An 11,736-nucleotide genomic window follows, 5' to 3' on the forward strand; every position below is an offset into this window, starting at 1 on the left:
CGTCACAGCTCACAGCAACCTCCAACTCTTGGGCTTAAGCAATTCTCTTGCCTCAGGCTCCCAAGTAGCTGGGACTACAGGCACCTGCCACAACACCCGGCTATGGACTTTCAGATTTTAACTAGTTTACATGATGGTGCCTAGACCCAGGAGCTCATAATGGACCAGGTGATGCCCAGGGTCCAAAAAGTACACAGGAAAAAGCCAAGCCAGAGCAGATGGTGCTGACCCGTGCCCACTCCAGTGCTGCTTACTCATGTGTCCTACAGAGCCACGCTTGTCAAGTGAACCTGTAATGCATGTACATTGCACACCCCAGTTTCCTCTGTGAGCGGACTCTCCAGAAGCTGCTGTGGCACAAGCCCACCTCCCCCTCCCCTCCCCTGCCTGTTTCCTCTCAATGTACAACAAGGTAATTTTGGCAGCTCTTAAGCCTGGCTTCCTTGATTTAGTTTCCTGTCTGTACAGGCAGAAAATGGCCCATTTATATGGAGATAAGGGCGTTTACAGACACAGCAACCCCACCAGAAAGGTACTGCCCCTCGAGAAAGCAGTTTACTCCTGGCCTTTAGCGATGCACACGGACTGGCAAGCCCTTCTGGCCCCCTCCCAGGGAGGGACCGGGCACTGTTGCTACAATTACCAGCACAGGCTTGTCATCCTCGTGATTGCTATTAACTGTTTTCAAGGTGAGCAAAGACAGGCATGAGAAGAGACAGAGAGAGAGCTGGAGAGATGAAAAATGAGCTCAGAGTCGGAAGCCTGGGAGAGGGAAGAGGTGGGAGGGAGGAGAGGGGACAGGAGGAGAACGAGGCGCAGAACAGACAGCTGGTCTCCCTGGAGCACCCTAGCCTGACCTATGCCCTCACTATAAATGACCCAACCTGCCTTTTCCTAGGTGAGAGGCTCTAAGCAGGCACATCCCATCAGTTAGCTGAAGGTGGACAAAGTCGCTGATGGACGGGAGGGGAAAGTCCAGCTGGGGAAGCCCCCTGCCCACATGCTCCCTGCCCCCCCAACCAGGCCCCCAGCTCCCAAACCTCTTAGCCCATTAAGCCACCAGAGTCAGCAGCACCGGTAGCTGGCAGGCAGCAGAGCCTCTGCATTTTGATTTCCGGAACCCAGGTGTTTCCGGGAATACTGACTCTGTGGCTGATTGGAACCCTGCTGCCAGGGCTGGTTGTGATGCTATGCCATGGGGCCACAGCTCCCAGACTGTCCCTCAGTCAGTAGTGTCCACTTCACCCCTAGGATGTTAGAGTTTAGCCAGCTTCAAAAGACCACCCTTCAGCAGCGCCCATACCTCCATGGTTAGGGCGTCAGCCACATACGTTGAGGCTGGTGGGTTTGAACCTGGCCCAGGCCAGCTAAAACAATGACAACTGCAACAACAACAAAAAATAGCCAGGCATTGTGGCAGGCACCTGCAGTCCCAGCTATGTGAGAGGCTGAGGCAAGAGAATCACTTAAGACCAAGAGTTGAGGTTGCTGTGAGCTATGATGCCACAGTACTCTATCCAGGGTTACAGCTTGAGACTCTGTCTCAAAAAAAAAAAAAGAACCTCCTTTCAAGAGACCTCAGACACACACTCACTCCAGCCCTCACTCCAGCAAAGGTAAAGTTGGGAGAGAGGCTGTCGTGAACTTCAGCACCACGGACAGAGACAGAACCCAGCAGGCCATCAGCTGCCCTGGGCTGAACCCCATGACCCACCATGGGTAAGACCAGCAGACACAGCTCAGCGCCTGTAGCTCAGTAGTTAGGCACTGGCCACATGCACCAGGGCTGGTAGGCTCGAACCTGGCCAGGGCCCGCTAAAACAACAATGACAACAATAACAAAATGATAGCCAAGTGTGGGTGGCACCTGTGGCTCAAGAAATAGGGTGCCAGCCCCATATACCATATACCGGAGGTGGTGAGTTCAAACCTAGGGTGGTGGGTTCAAACCTGGCCCCAGCCAAAAACTGCCAAAAAAAAAAAAAAAAGTAGCCAGGCGTTGGGGCAGGTGCCTGTAGTCCCACCTACTTGGGAGGCTGACAAGACACCAGAGGCAAGAGAATCACTTAAATCCAAGAGTTTGAGGTTTCTGTGAGCTGTGAGACCACAGCACTCTACCAAAGGTGACATAGTGAGACTCCATCTCAAAAAAAAATACAACCAGCAGACTCACAGCTGGCACTGTGTGGCCTGACAGTGGATCCCAGGGTTCCCTAGCTAGGATGGGACTTGGGCAAGTCACTATGGCAAGTGAACCTCAGCTTCATCCTCCATGAAGTTACCAGGAAGGATGCAACCAAGAAGTGTAGAAAAGGCCTTAAACACCTGAGGGCGAGAAGCCTGGGCACAGAGAAGCGCTGCTCAGAGACAGGGCCACGGCCAGCACCCAGGTCCCACCACCAGGGCACCTCACCAGGCCCTGGGCAGGGGCCTCAGCCAAGCTAGAGCAATCTGGGGTCAGAGCAGTCCATGCCCTTTGCCCCCCACCACCATATAGATGAAGTTCACATCCAGACACCAGAGGCAGCCCTGGCTCTGGCAATGCCCAGATAACCCAGGATAACCACAACTATGCTTGGAAGTCAACAGTACAGCCAGGACCTTGGAGGGCACACGGCAGCCTTGCTCCCCTCGCTCTGTGACCAAGACTAGGTTAGAGGAGACTGCATGAAGGCTGCCTGCAGCTGGAGAGCAGTAAGAGCCAACAGCAACGTGGCTTGGGCAAATGGGGCTTCCGAGGGAGCTGACCTGCCGCTGACAGGAGGCAGGCCCCACTGCAACCCCAGGTTGGGAGTGGCCCAGAAGGAGCGCAAGGTGGGCAGGAAGGCTCAGCCAGCAGATCCCACTGTCTGCAAGGAGCAGAGGTGTGTGCGCAGCTCAGGAGGACAGGTGCTAAGGAGGGCTCCCCCACCACCATTCAGAGCTAAGTGGGAAGGTAGGAGGGTACAGACCACCACAAGGCACATCTGCAGCCCATCAGCGGCCCCTGCCCTGCCTCCACCAGCTGGAGCACGGGCAAGATGGCAACCCCTCAGTTCACGGGGAGGGGAGCTCTTCTCCTTCCTCTGTCGACTACAGTGGGAAGAGCCCAGTCGGAAAGAAGGCTCTGACTCCTCAAGGCCCACCACCCTCCTCCTGTTCCCCAACCTCTCCACTCTGCCTTCGCCACAGGGAACTCACCCCGCCAGGGTCCCTCCCCACACTGGGGTGTGGCCGCTGAGGGTAGGGTGAGATCCTATCTATATCCACAGCAGAACTGTACATCCAGCTGTTCAGATACTTCCAGAACTGGGCCTCCTTTTCTGTTGTTACTTTTTCTAAATCTTGTAGAGGAAGGGGCGAGGGGGAAGGAAAGCTGCAGATGGTTCTGAGAACAACTCACAGAGGACAGGCCCACCACAGGACCTGCAGGGATGTAGCATCATTCAGCAGCAAGAAGGGAAGAAATGAGCAGGAACCTGAGGTGGGACGGCCGCCCAGTACCTTGGCAAGGTGTGGAGGGGGCTATAGGCCCAGCCAGGTGCAGGGCAGGAGAACCCGCTGCGGACCAGTGATTCCCTGAGATAACCCTGAACCAACTGCAGCCCCGAGGCCCTAAGAACAACTGAGCCACACTGCACCAGCTGTGAAAATCACAACAGTCAGCCTTTGACCTTGGCACTGACCTTTGGGCTGCAGCAGTTCTTGGTGTGGCTGTGGCAGATGCCCCACCAGTTGACTCAGCGGACTTGGGGATCCCCACACAGAATCCACCTGCAGAGCCGCCTTAAACCCTACACCCTGTCTGGACACACCAGGGGTGGGGGCAGGCAGGAGGGGCCTCTGCTATAAGCCCAGGCCCCATCGAGGGCACAGCACGACAATCCCCACCCTGGGGACCCTAAGTGGGCAGTGCCTGCAGCGGGTCCTCCTTCCCAGCTCTGCAAATGTTTCTCCATTGAGGCCTCCCCCTCCCTCTCCCTCAACCCCATGCTGGGCGTGACATCTCCAGGAAAAGGAGGCATTTAAACTCAAAAGGAAGGACTCTGAGACTTGGCCATTCTCAATTTGGGGTCCTTCAAGACTGAGAAGGAAAAAGAAAGAATGAAATATGAGCCTTCCCATTCACGAGTGTTATAAACAGTTATAATTTAGCACTGAATAATTGGTTGCCATGGGAACCGCTGCAGTACAGGTTGAAATCATTTCTCCCTCCTGTGCGCTAGGGTCTGACAAGGAGCTTCATCTACATATGCTCAGGTTCCGGGCTGCAGCCGGGTTATTTTATGTAAATCAGAATCCACGACTTGCTGCTTGGGGTGCCCTGACCCCTCTGCCGCCTCATCTGGGGGCCCCTGGTTGGCAGAGGACAGGGGTAAAGCCCTGGGGCCCCGTGTGCTGGGCGGGTGGGCAAGGGGCGCAGGGTGGCCAGGAGCCTGCTCTCCGGCTGCTGCGGGTTCCAGCGCCCCAAGATCTGACAGCTGGCTGGAGCCAGGCTCTCAGGAACGGGAAGGAGGGCAGCCACAGCCAGGGGGTAGTGGGTGGGGGCTTTAGGGAGGCCTTCTGTCCACCCTACCCCTTTTGAGAACCAGAATTGCATGCCAGTAGAGAGGGAAGAGAGAGGGCCAGAAAGTGGGGGGCATGGAGAGCATGAAAGAGAAGGGAGGAAAATAAGGCAGGAGAGGAAGGAAGAAATGGAGGGAGGGAGAGAGGGAGAGCAAAGGAGACAGAGGAGGGCACTCCCAGAGATTCACAAGGCAAAGACCAAATACAGGCCAGAGAGGGAGGGAGACAGGCCGACAAGAGCCAGACAGACAGAAACAGAAACGTGTTCTCAGAGAAAGAAGGAAGGGAAAAGGCCCTGGAAATGAAAGAGCCCAACAACTAGCCCCTCTCACCTCGGAGGCCATCAGACCCCTGCCCCAGGCCTCACCACTGTCCAGGCCCTGCCCACGCCAGCCTTATTCCTGGCCAGTGCCACTACTGTCCCCCCTGGGGGGTGGGGGGGAGGAACAGGCAAAATAGCCAGCCCTGCCTGGGGGAAGGACGGGGCTCCCACAGGCCACTGCTGCACGCTGCTGGGTCCTCTCCAGCACTTGGGAATGAGGCAGACCCAGTCTAAAAGCCTGAGACCCAATGGCCAGATGACATTGCCCCCTTGGCCTTGCCTCCCACCTAACTTAAAGGACGAGGGGTGTAGGAGCCTCCACCATCAGCCATTAGGAGCCACAGCCCTAGAATCCACCTCACCCCCAGTCCAAAGAGCTGAGCCCAGGTCTGAGGGGTCTGAGGGGAGAAGGCAGTGGTGGCAGCAGCAAAAGTTTTCACAGCTTCAATCAGAATGTCTCAAACCTACTTCCCAGGGCCCAGCACCACCTGCTCTGTGCCTGGCACAGATCTCCAGGGCCAGGGGACAGTGTCAGTGGAAGGGGAGGCAAGGAGCTCCAGCTAGGAATCTGGGGACCCTCCACATTGAAGGGGCTGGCTTCCAGCACCTCCTTCAGTGGGGAGCCTTCAGGCTTATAGTCCCCCGTTCCCCTCTCCTGCCTCCATGTCCCCATCTAAACAGCAGTCTAGGGGACTCACCCTCACAAGTTGAGGGAGCCTCAGAGCACAGGCCAGTGAGTCTGCAGAGACATGAGCCCTGTAGGGGCTCCCCTAGCCCATGTCCTTCCTATGAGCAACCCACACACTGGCCCCATGATGGGGTGTCCTGGGAGGAGACAGACACACATCGACCCTGAATATCATGCCAGACTGAGGACAGAGCTTAGGGCAACAGAGAAGGAGGGTGGATCGGGAGGGGGGCCCAGAGTCTCTCCAGGGGAAGAAAGGATGGCACATACGTAAATACACACTCTCATATGTGTGCGCATAGGGGAGGGGAGAGGAGAGGCCTGGTGGGCTGCCAGCCAAGTGCCAAGGGGCTAAGCCGGGGCTTGGAGGGGTGCTCTGGGGACAGTGGAGGAGCCTGGACAGGGAGCCATGCTCTTCTTCCACAGGCTTCAGGGGCAGCACGAGGCCGGAGCTGGGAGAGCACAGGGGGCAAATGCTAACCCCAACCCAGACCAAGAGCACAGCAGGACGACGCGGCTGAGGTGGGTCTCGCCAGAGAGGGTGGGGGCCGACAGCCTCACGGCCTCCCCAGCACCTGGAGGACCCAGAGTAGCATCCAGGCAGCTCGGCCCTCTAGATGCGCCCAGGCTGGCACCAGATAAGAGAGGAAAACAGGCTGCAGGGGGAGGTTAGGGCCCCCCAAAATGCCTCTGGGTTCCCAAAAAAGCAGAGGAGGTGGAAAGGGGATGCAGAATCAAGGCTCAGTCAGGCAGCGGCTCTCGCCACCTGCCACAATCATCTCTCCCTCCTCAGGGGTCTCTGCTTCTGCCCCTGCAGCCACCAAAGGGGCCTGCCAGGCTGAATCACATCACTTCCCTGCTCTGCTCAGAGCCTCCACTGATGTCTCGCAAGGAACAGTCAGATGCCCACAGTGGGCCCCAAAACCTCATAGTAAGGAGTGACCCAACCTAGGACAGCCTCCCCAGGCCTCCCCACCTCACCCTGCAGAAGCCTGGACTCAGGCCTGGCTCTGCCCAGGGCACTCCAGCCCATTATCACTGCCCTTCCCCCGGCCCTCCCAAGGCAAGGCCAGGTGCGTCCCCTTTGGGCAGAGGAAACAAGAAGGCCACAGAGCTATAAGCACATTCCCTTGGGACAGGGAGGACCAGGACTGGCAGGGACCAGCTGCATGCAGCTGACAGCCCTGGGGTCAGATCTCAGCACAGCCACCGTGTGGCCCTGGGCAAGGTCACCTGTGAGCCTTCAGGACCCCTTTCTCCACAGGGCTCCCCAAAGAAACAGAGATGACGCCCAAGAGGTACAGAGTTGCACATGGTAGAAAACAGGCACCATCGGTGTCCTAGTCCAAGGAGGAAGGGCTTTAAGGGCAGGTCTGCCTCAGTTTCCCCATCTTCCGTGTGGCTATCATCATCCCTGTCCCACTGATGATAGTGAGTCTGCAGATAGCCCAGGGAAGTAAGCTCCAAATGGGCAGCTGTAGGAACAGACAAGGGACACTTCACACCATCACACCTGCCAACCCAGAGTCAGCGGAGCGTGCGGTGACCTCTCCTGTCCAGAACCAGCCAAGAACAAGGAAGGAAGTGGCAGGAGAGCAGAGGTCACTGCGGCCGAGCCCAGCACTGACTGGTGGCCATCCCTCATCAGGGCCCCACTACTCTCCTCCGACTTCATTTTCCTTGGGTTTCTTCTTTTTTTTTTTTAAGACAGACTCTCACTATGTCACCCCCGGTAGAGTGTCATGGTGTCCCAGCTCACAACAACCTCAGATTCTTGGACTCAAGTGATTCTCTTGCCTCAGCCTCCTGAGTAGCTGGGACTACAGGTGCCCACTACAATGCACGGCTATTTTTAGAGGCGGAGGTCTTACTGTAGCTCAGGCTGGTCTTGAACTTGTGAGCTCAGGCAATCTACCTACCTGGGTCTCCAGAGTGCTGGGATTTCAAGCGTGAGCCACCCCACCAAGACCGAGCCTTTTCCTCCAGTTTCCCCATTACAGGCTTCTACGGAGCAGGGCGGCAGAGAACCAGGGGAAGGTGCAGTGTCAACAGAAGGGGGCCCTGCCCTGCACGGGTCAGCCAGGATGGGACAGAGGGAAATCCACTCTCTGACACCCTGCTCAAGACACAGGACACTTCCCACAGGTCTCAGAAAGCCTTCTGCAAACAACACTCCACACCACAAACTGGTTTTGGTGTTTTTCTCTCAAACTCAGCTCGCAGAAACCCTGGCTCTCCGAGGTCCGAGTCCCCAGCGGCTGGTGGACACAGCCAGGACCCCACCACCCCAGCCTGCCATCTCAGCCCCTCACCTCTTTCTTCTTTCGCTTCCCTTTGGACTTGTTCTCCTTGAGCTTCTTGGACTTCTTCTTCTTGGGAAGGCTCACGGGCTCCACAGGAAAAAAGTCATCGAAGGCTTCGAGACCACCATCTTCTTCTTCTGGAAGAGTCAGAAGGGGATTCTTCACTTCCCTCAGGAAGAGCTCCAGGGAACCAGGGCCATCTCAGGGGAAGGGGCCCACCACCCAACCATGCCAGGCAGGGCCACCCTGCCCTCCCCAGACCTCACCCTCTGGGCCTTTCCTTCCCTCCTCTGCAAAATGGGACAACACCCCCTGTCCCTGGTATTACAGTGCTCAGAAGACAGAACCTTGATGCACAAAACACTGAGTGACTAACTAGGCAGCCACCCAAGGAACACAGAGCCCCAGGGAGAGGTGGGGGCCAACAGAGCAGAGGACCCACCTTCGTGAGGTCTGTTCCTCCCCCCTGCCCCGCCCCAAGAATCACAGCAGGCCAGGAGGCGGCTTGTGAATGCAGGAGGATGGTGATGCTTGGGTCCTATCACCCAAGGACCACGTGGGGCTATGTAGGAGAAGCCCACCAAGTAAGAGCCCAGGATACCTGTGGATTTGGCAGAATCTCCCCCAAGTCAGGAATCACAGACCACATGGCTCCCCATCCTGCCCCTTCACACACACACACACACACACAGGTGCAAACACAGGTGCACACACAGGTACACACTGCTCCAGCCCAGATACACACACATAACGGATGCCAAGTGCAGTCCAGCTGGGCCCCACAAAGATGTCAAATTGCACAGAGAGATGCTGCACCCACCACACATGGTCTTGCAAAAGCTACCCACAATTCCCAAATTTCCCACTCCATTCAAGACTTTAAAGGCCGAGAGGAAGCACAGGGGGCTCAGTACCTTTGAAGAGGTAGCTGCCTGTGAATTCCATGTCTGCCACCACCACCACCACCCCACTCACCTCCAATCCAGAAGAGAAGGCTGGGGCAGCTGGACGTTAGACTACCGTGGGGGCATGGGGGCAGCCTCGGTCTGCCTCCCACCCAGGGAATCAGGAGTAAGAAAGGGCAGCCGGGCCCAGAGCTCCTGGGCACAGACCCTGGGCCAGGAAGGGGCTCCAGGGAGAGTCCTCTTAGGGGCCACAGCAGCAAGCAGACACCACAAGAAACAAATTTACCCAGAGCAGAGATACGGCTACCCTCAGAGGCAAAGGAGCCTTCCAGAAGGAAGCACCTCCAAGAGTCCACTAAAGGGGTCCATGAGAGAGCTGGCCCTCCACTCCAGCCTGCAGTCCAAGTGCCCCCTTGCCAACTTGTGTGCCCAGGAGCATGAGTGTCCCCCCATCTCGTGTGTGCCCACAGCAACCAGGGAAGCTGCAGAGGCAAAGAGAAGAAGGTGCCAGGTCCTGCCCCAACCCGGGGTAGAGGAGGGAGACACAAGCAGGAGAGAATCGGAGTGTGAGGACCACCTCAAGGGAGACCCTGAGGAGGGCACTAGGTCCTGGGGACACCCAGGAAGGGGGCAAAGCGTCTCCCCTGCTGAACTGAGCTTAGAAACAGAGCCCCTTCCCCACAAGGAAGGTTTTTCTCAAAACCCTCATGGCTGCCCAAGGCCAGCACACTCAGAAACCAGCCACCACGGATACAGGACTCCTGCGTGCACAGCCAGGATGCTCAACACCCACCTCCCACCTCCACACAGGTGCCCCCCCACCTGGCCTGGGACCCCTGCCCCCAGAATCCCAAAGGCATTCAAGGGAAGGCTCCCACATAATGGGGGCCACCCCTCACTCAGCCCAGTTCTAGAGAACACTGGTGGCCCAGCGGATGCCCCTACCCCTGCATCCCACAGGACCAGTTCCTACACATACCACCCCCCTACCAGGGGCAGAGTGGGGCTACATCACTGTCAAGGACGGGATGCCCTCCTGGGTGCCCAGGCTCCTCCCTCCCCAGGGTGCAAGTCCCACCCTGCTCAGCACAGCCCCGCCCCATCCTCAGAGCCTGGGAACTCCAAGAGGATCTAGGCAAACACAGGGATGATAAGGGGCAGGCTCCAGGCAGGACTAGGCACTACCCCAGGGGAGGTGGCCTGAGTGTGGTCAGGGAACTGGCAGGAAAGAGGCACTGCTGAGGAAAGGACCCTGTTGGGGGCACAGCTGCCATGGCCTTAGCAAGGCTGGGAGGGCATGTGGGCCAGGCCAGGCACAGCTAGGGGAAGGCAAAGGCTGCTCCAGCTCCCTCTACCCTGTCCCTATGAGTCCAGATGTGAGAGGAGCAGGGGAGGTTCTGAGGGAATTGGTACGACTGGCAAGGACCAGGCCGGGAGGCCAGTGGAACATGGTCCACACCTACCCCCTCCCCAGCCTGCCTCCACCTCCCCCACAGAAGACTGCCTGGGCAGAGCCACCCCCACCCTGGTGGTGCCCGGCAGCACTTATGTAATGGGCTCTGGCTGATGCAATCTCAAGGGGGGGCAATGCCTCTGTTTCCTCCCAGCTGTCCCCTCCATGCAGGGCAGACTAAGGAGGGCCAGCCAGCACACTGCCGCTAACTGACCAACTGTCCAGCAGAACAGACAAGGTATGCACACATGGCTGCAGGAGGTTCCAGAAGGAAGCCCAGGACTCACCTGTGGGTGGGGAGGAGGGGACCCAGGCTCTGGCCCTAATCCACACCCAGAAGGAGCCTCTGAGGACATGGCCCCAGACCCTCTGTCATGAGACAGACACCCCACCCCACCTCCCACTATTCTCAGAAGACCTCACTGTCCAGGGCCATCTGCCTGATGAACCCTCCTCTGGAAACGTTGGGAGCTAACACATGAAGCTGGGTAGCAAGCTGGCCCACACCTTCCCTGACAGGTCCTTCCTCCCCCCACACGGCTTCTGTTGGGGTCCCTGAGGACAACGCAGGCCTGACCCTCTGTGACACAGCCTCCCACCCCACACACTCTGGTTTTCAGCCAAGCCCAGCCCCCTCCACCCATTCTGATGCTCTCCCTCCGCTGCAACACACCCTGAGCTTTCAAAACCAAACCCAGGGAGTCACCACCCAAGGCACCTGATCACCAGCCACAGCTCAAGCACCCAGCCCTGTGCCCCATGCACACACACACGCCCACCTCTCCTCCCAACAGCCCATCTGATGGGCAGAGCAGGGGTTCAGGGATTCCACACCCAAGAGTATGAGCCAGTGACAGGTGGAATCCCACCCCGCCCTCAGCCAAGTGGCTCCCGGGAGGAATGGCCTCTCCATGGGACTGTGTCCTACAGGCTCTTGCCCTCCAGGCCTGCCTGGCAGTGTGTTTCTAGCCAGCCCTGCCCCTCCAAGGCCATAATTAGCTGAGTTATCTCTTGCCTCTGAGCTTCCACTCAGAAAGGGCCTGGAAAAGAGGCCAGTGAGTCTGAGTCCGGCCTTCTGCTGCTTTCTCCTGAGTTTACCCAGCCTCTCACTCAGCCCACGGGCCCCCAGGCTGGTCACTGCCCAGCCACACGGGGAGGCCACTCTCAAGGTAATGCACCATAAAGGCTGGAGCAGCCAATACCTGTGTACCACCTGCACCAGGCTCAAAGTCAAGGACACTGATAAATTCACATTAACTCGGCCAGGCCCAGTAGCTCATGCCTATAATCCTAGCACTCTGGGAGGCCAAGGCAGGAGGACTGCCTGAGCTCAGGGGTTTGAGACCAGCCTGAGCAAGAGCAAGACCCCATCTCTAAAAATAGCTGTGTTGTGGTGGGTGCCTATAGCCCCAGCTACTTGGGAGGCTGAAGCGAGAGAATTGCTTAAGCCTAAGAGTTTGAGGCTGCTATGAGCTGTGATGCCACAGCACTCTATCCAGGGTGACAAAGTGAGTCTGTCT

The 11,736-nt window shown here is 57.7% G+C and overlaps 1 protein-coding gene across 1 annotated transcript in view; it reads right to left on the minus strand.

Annotated features, from left to right (window-relative positions):
- CHD5 (chromodomain helicase DNA binding protein 5) overlaps positions 1–11,736 on the minus strand; it is a 61,378-nt gene that overhangs the window by 43,814 nt on the left and 5,828 nt on the right. Inside the window, exon 2 of the mRNA XM_012807240.1 lies at positions 7,868–7,995. Coding sequence (XP_012662694.1) covers positions 7,868–7,995 — 128 coding nt within the window. The remainder of the gene's footprint in view (positions 1–7,867; positions 7,996–11,736) is intronic.

The sequence above is a fragment of the Otolemur garnettii genome, unplaced genomic scaffold (assembly GCF_000181295.1).
Source record: "Otolemur garnettii isolate 467f Iridium unplaced genomic scaffold, OtoGar3 scaffold00067, whole genome shotgun sequence".
Lineage (NCBI taxonomy): Eukaryota > Metazoa > Chordata > Mammalia > Primates > Galagidae > Otolemur > Otolemur garnettii.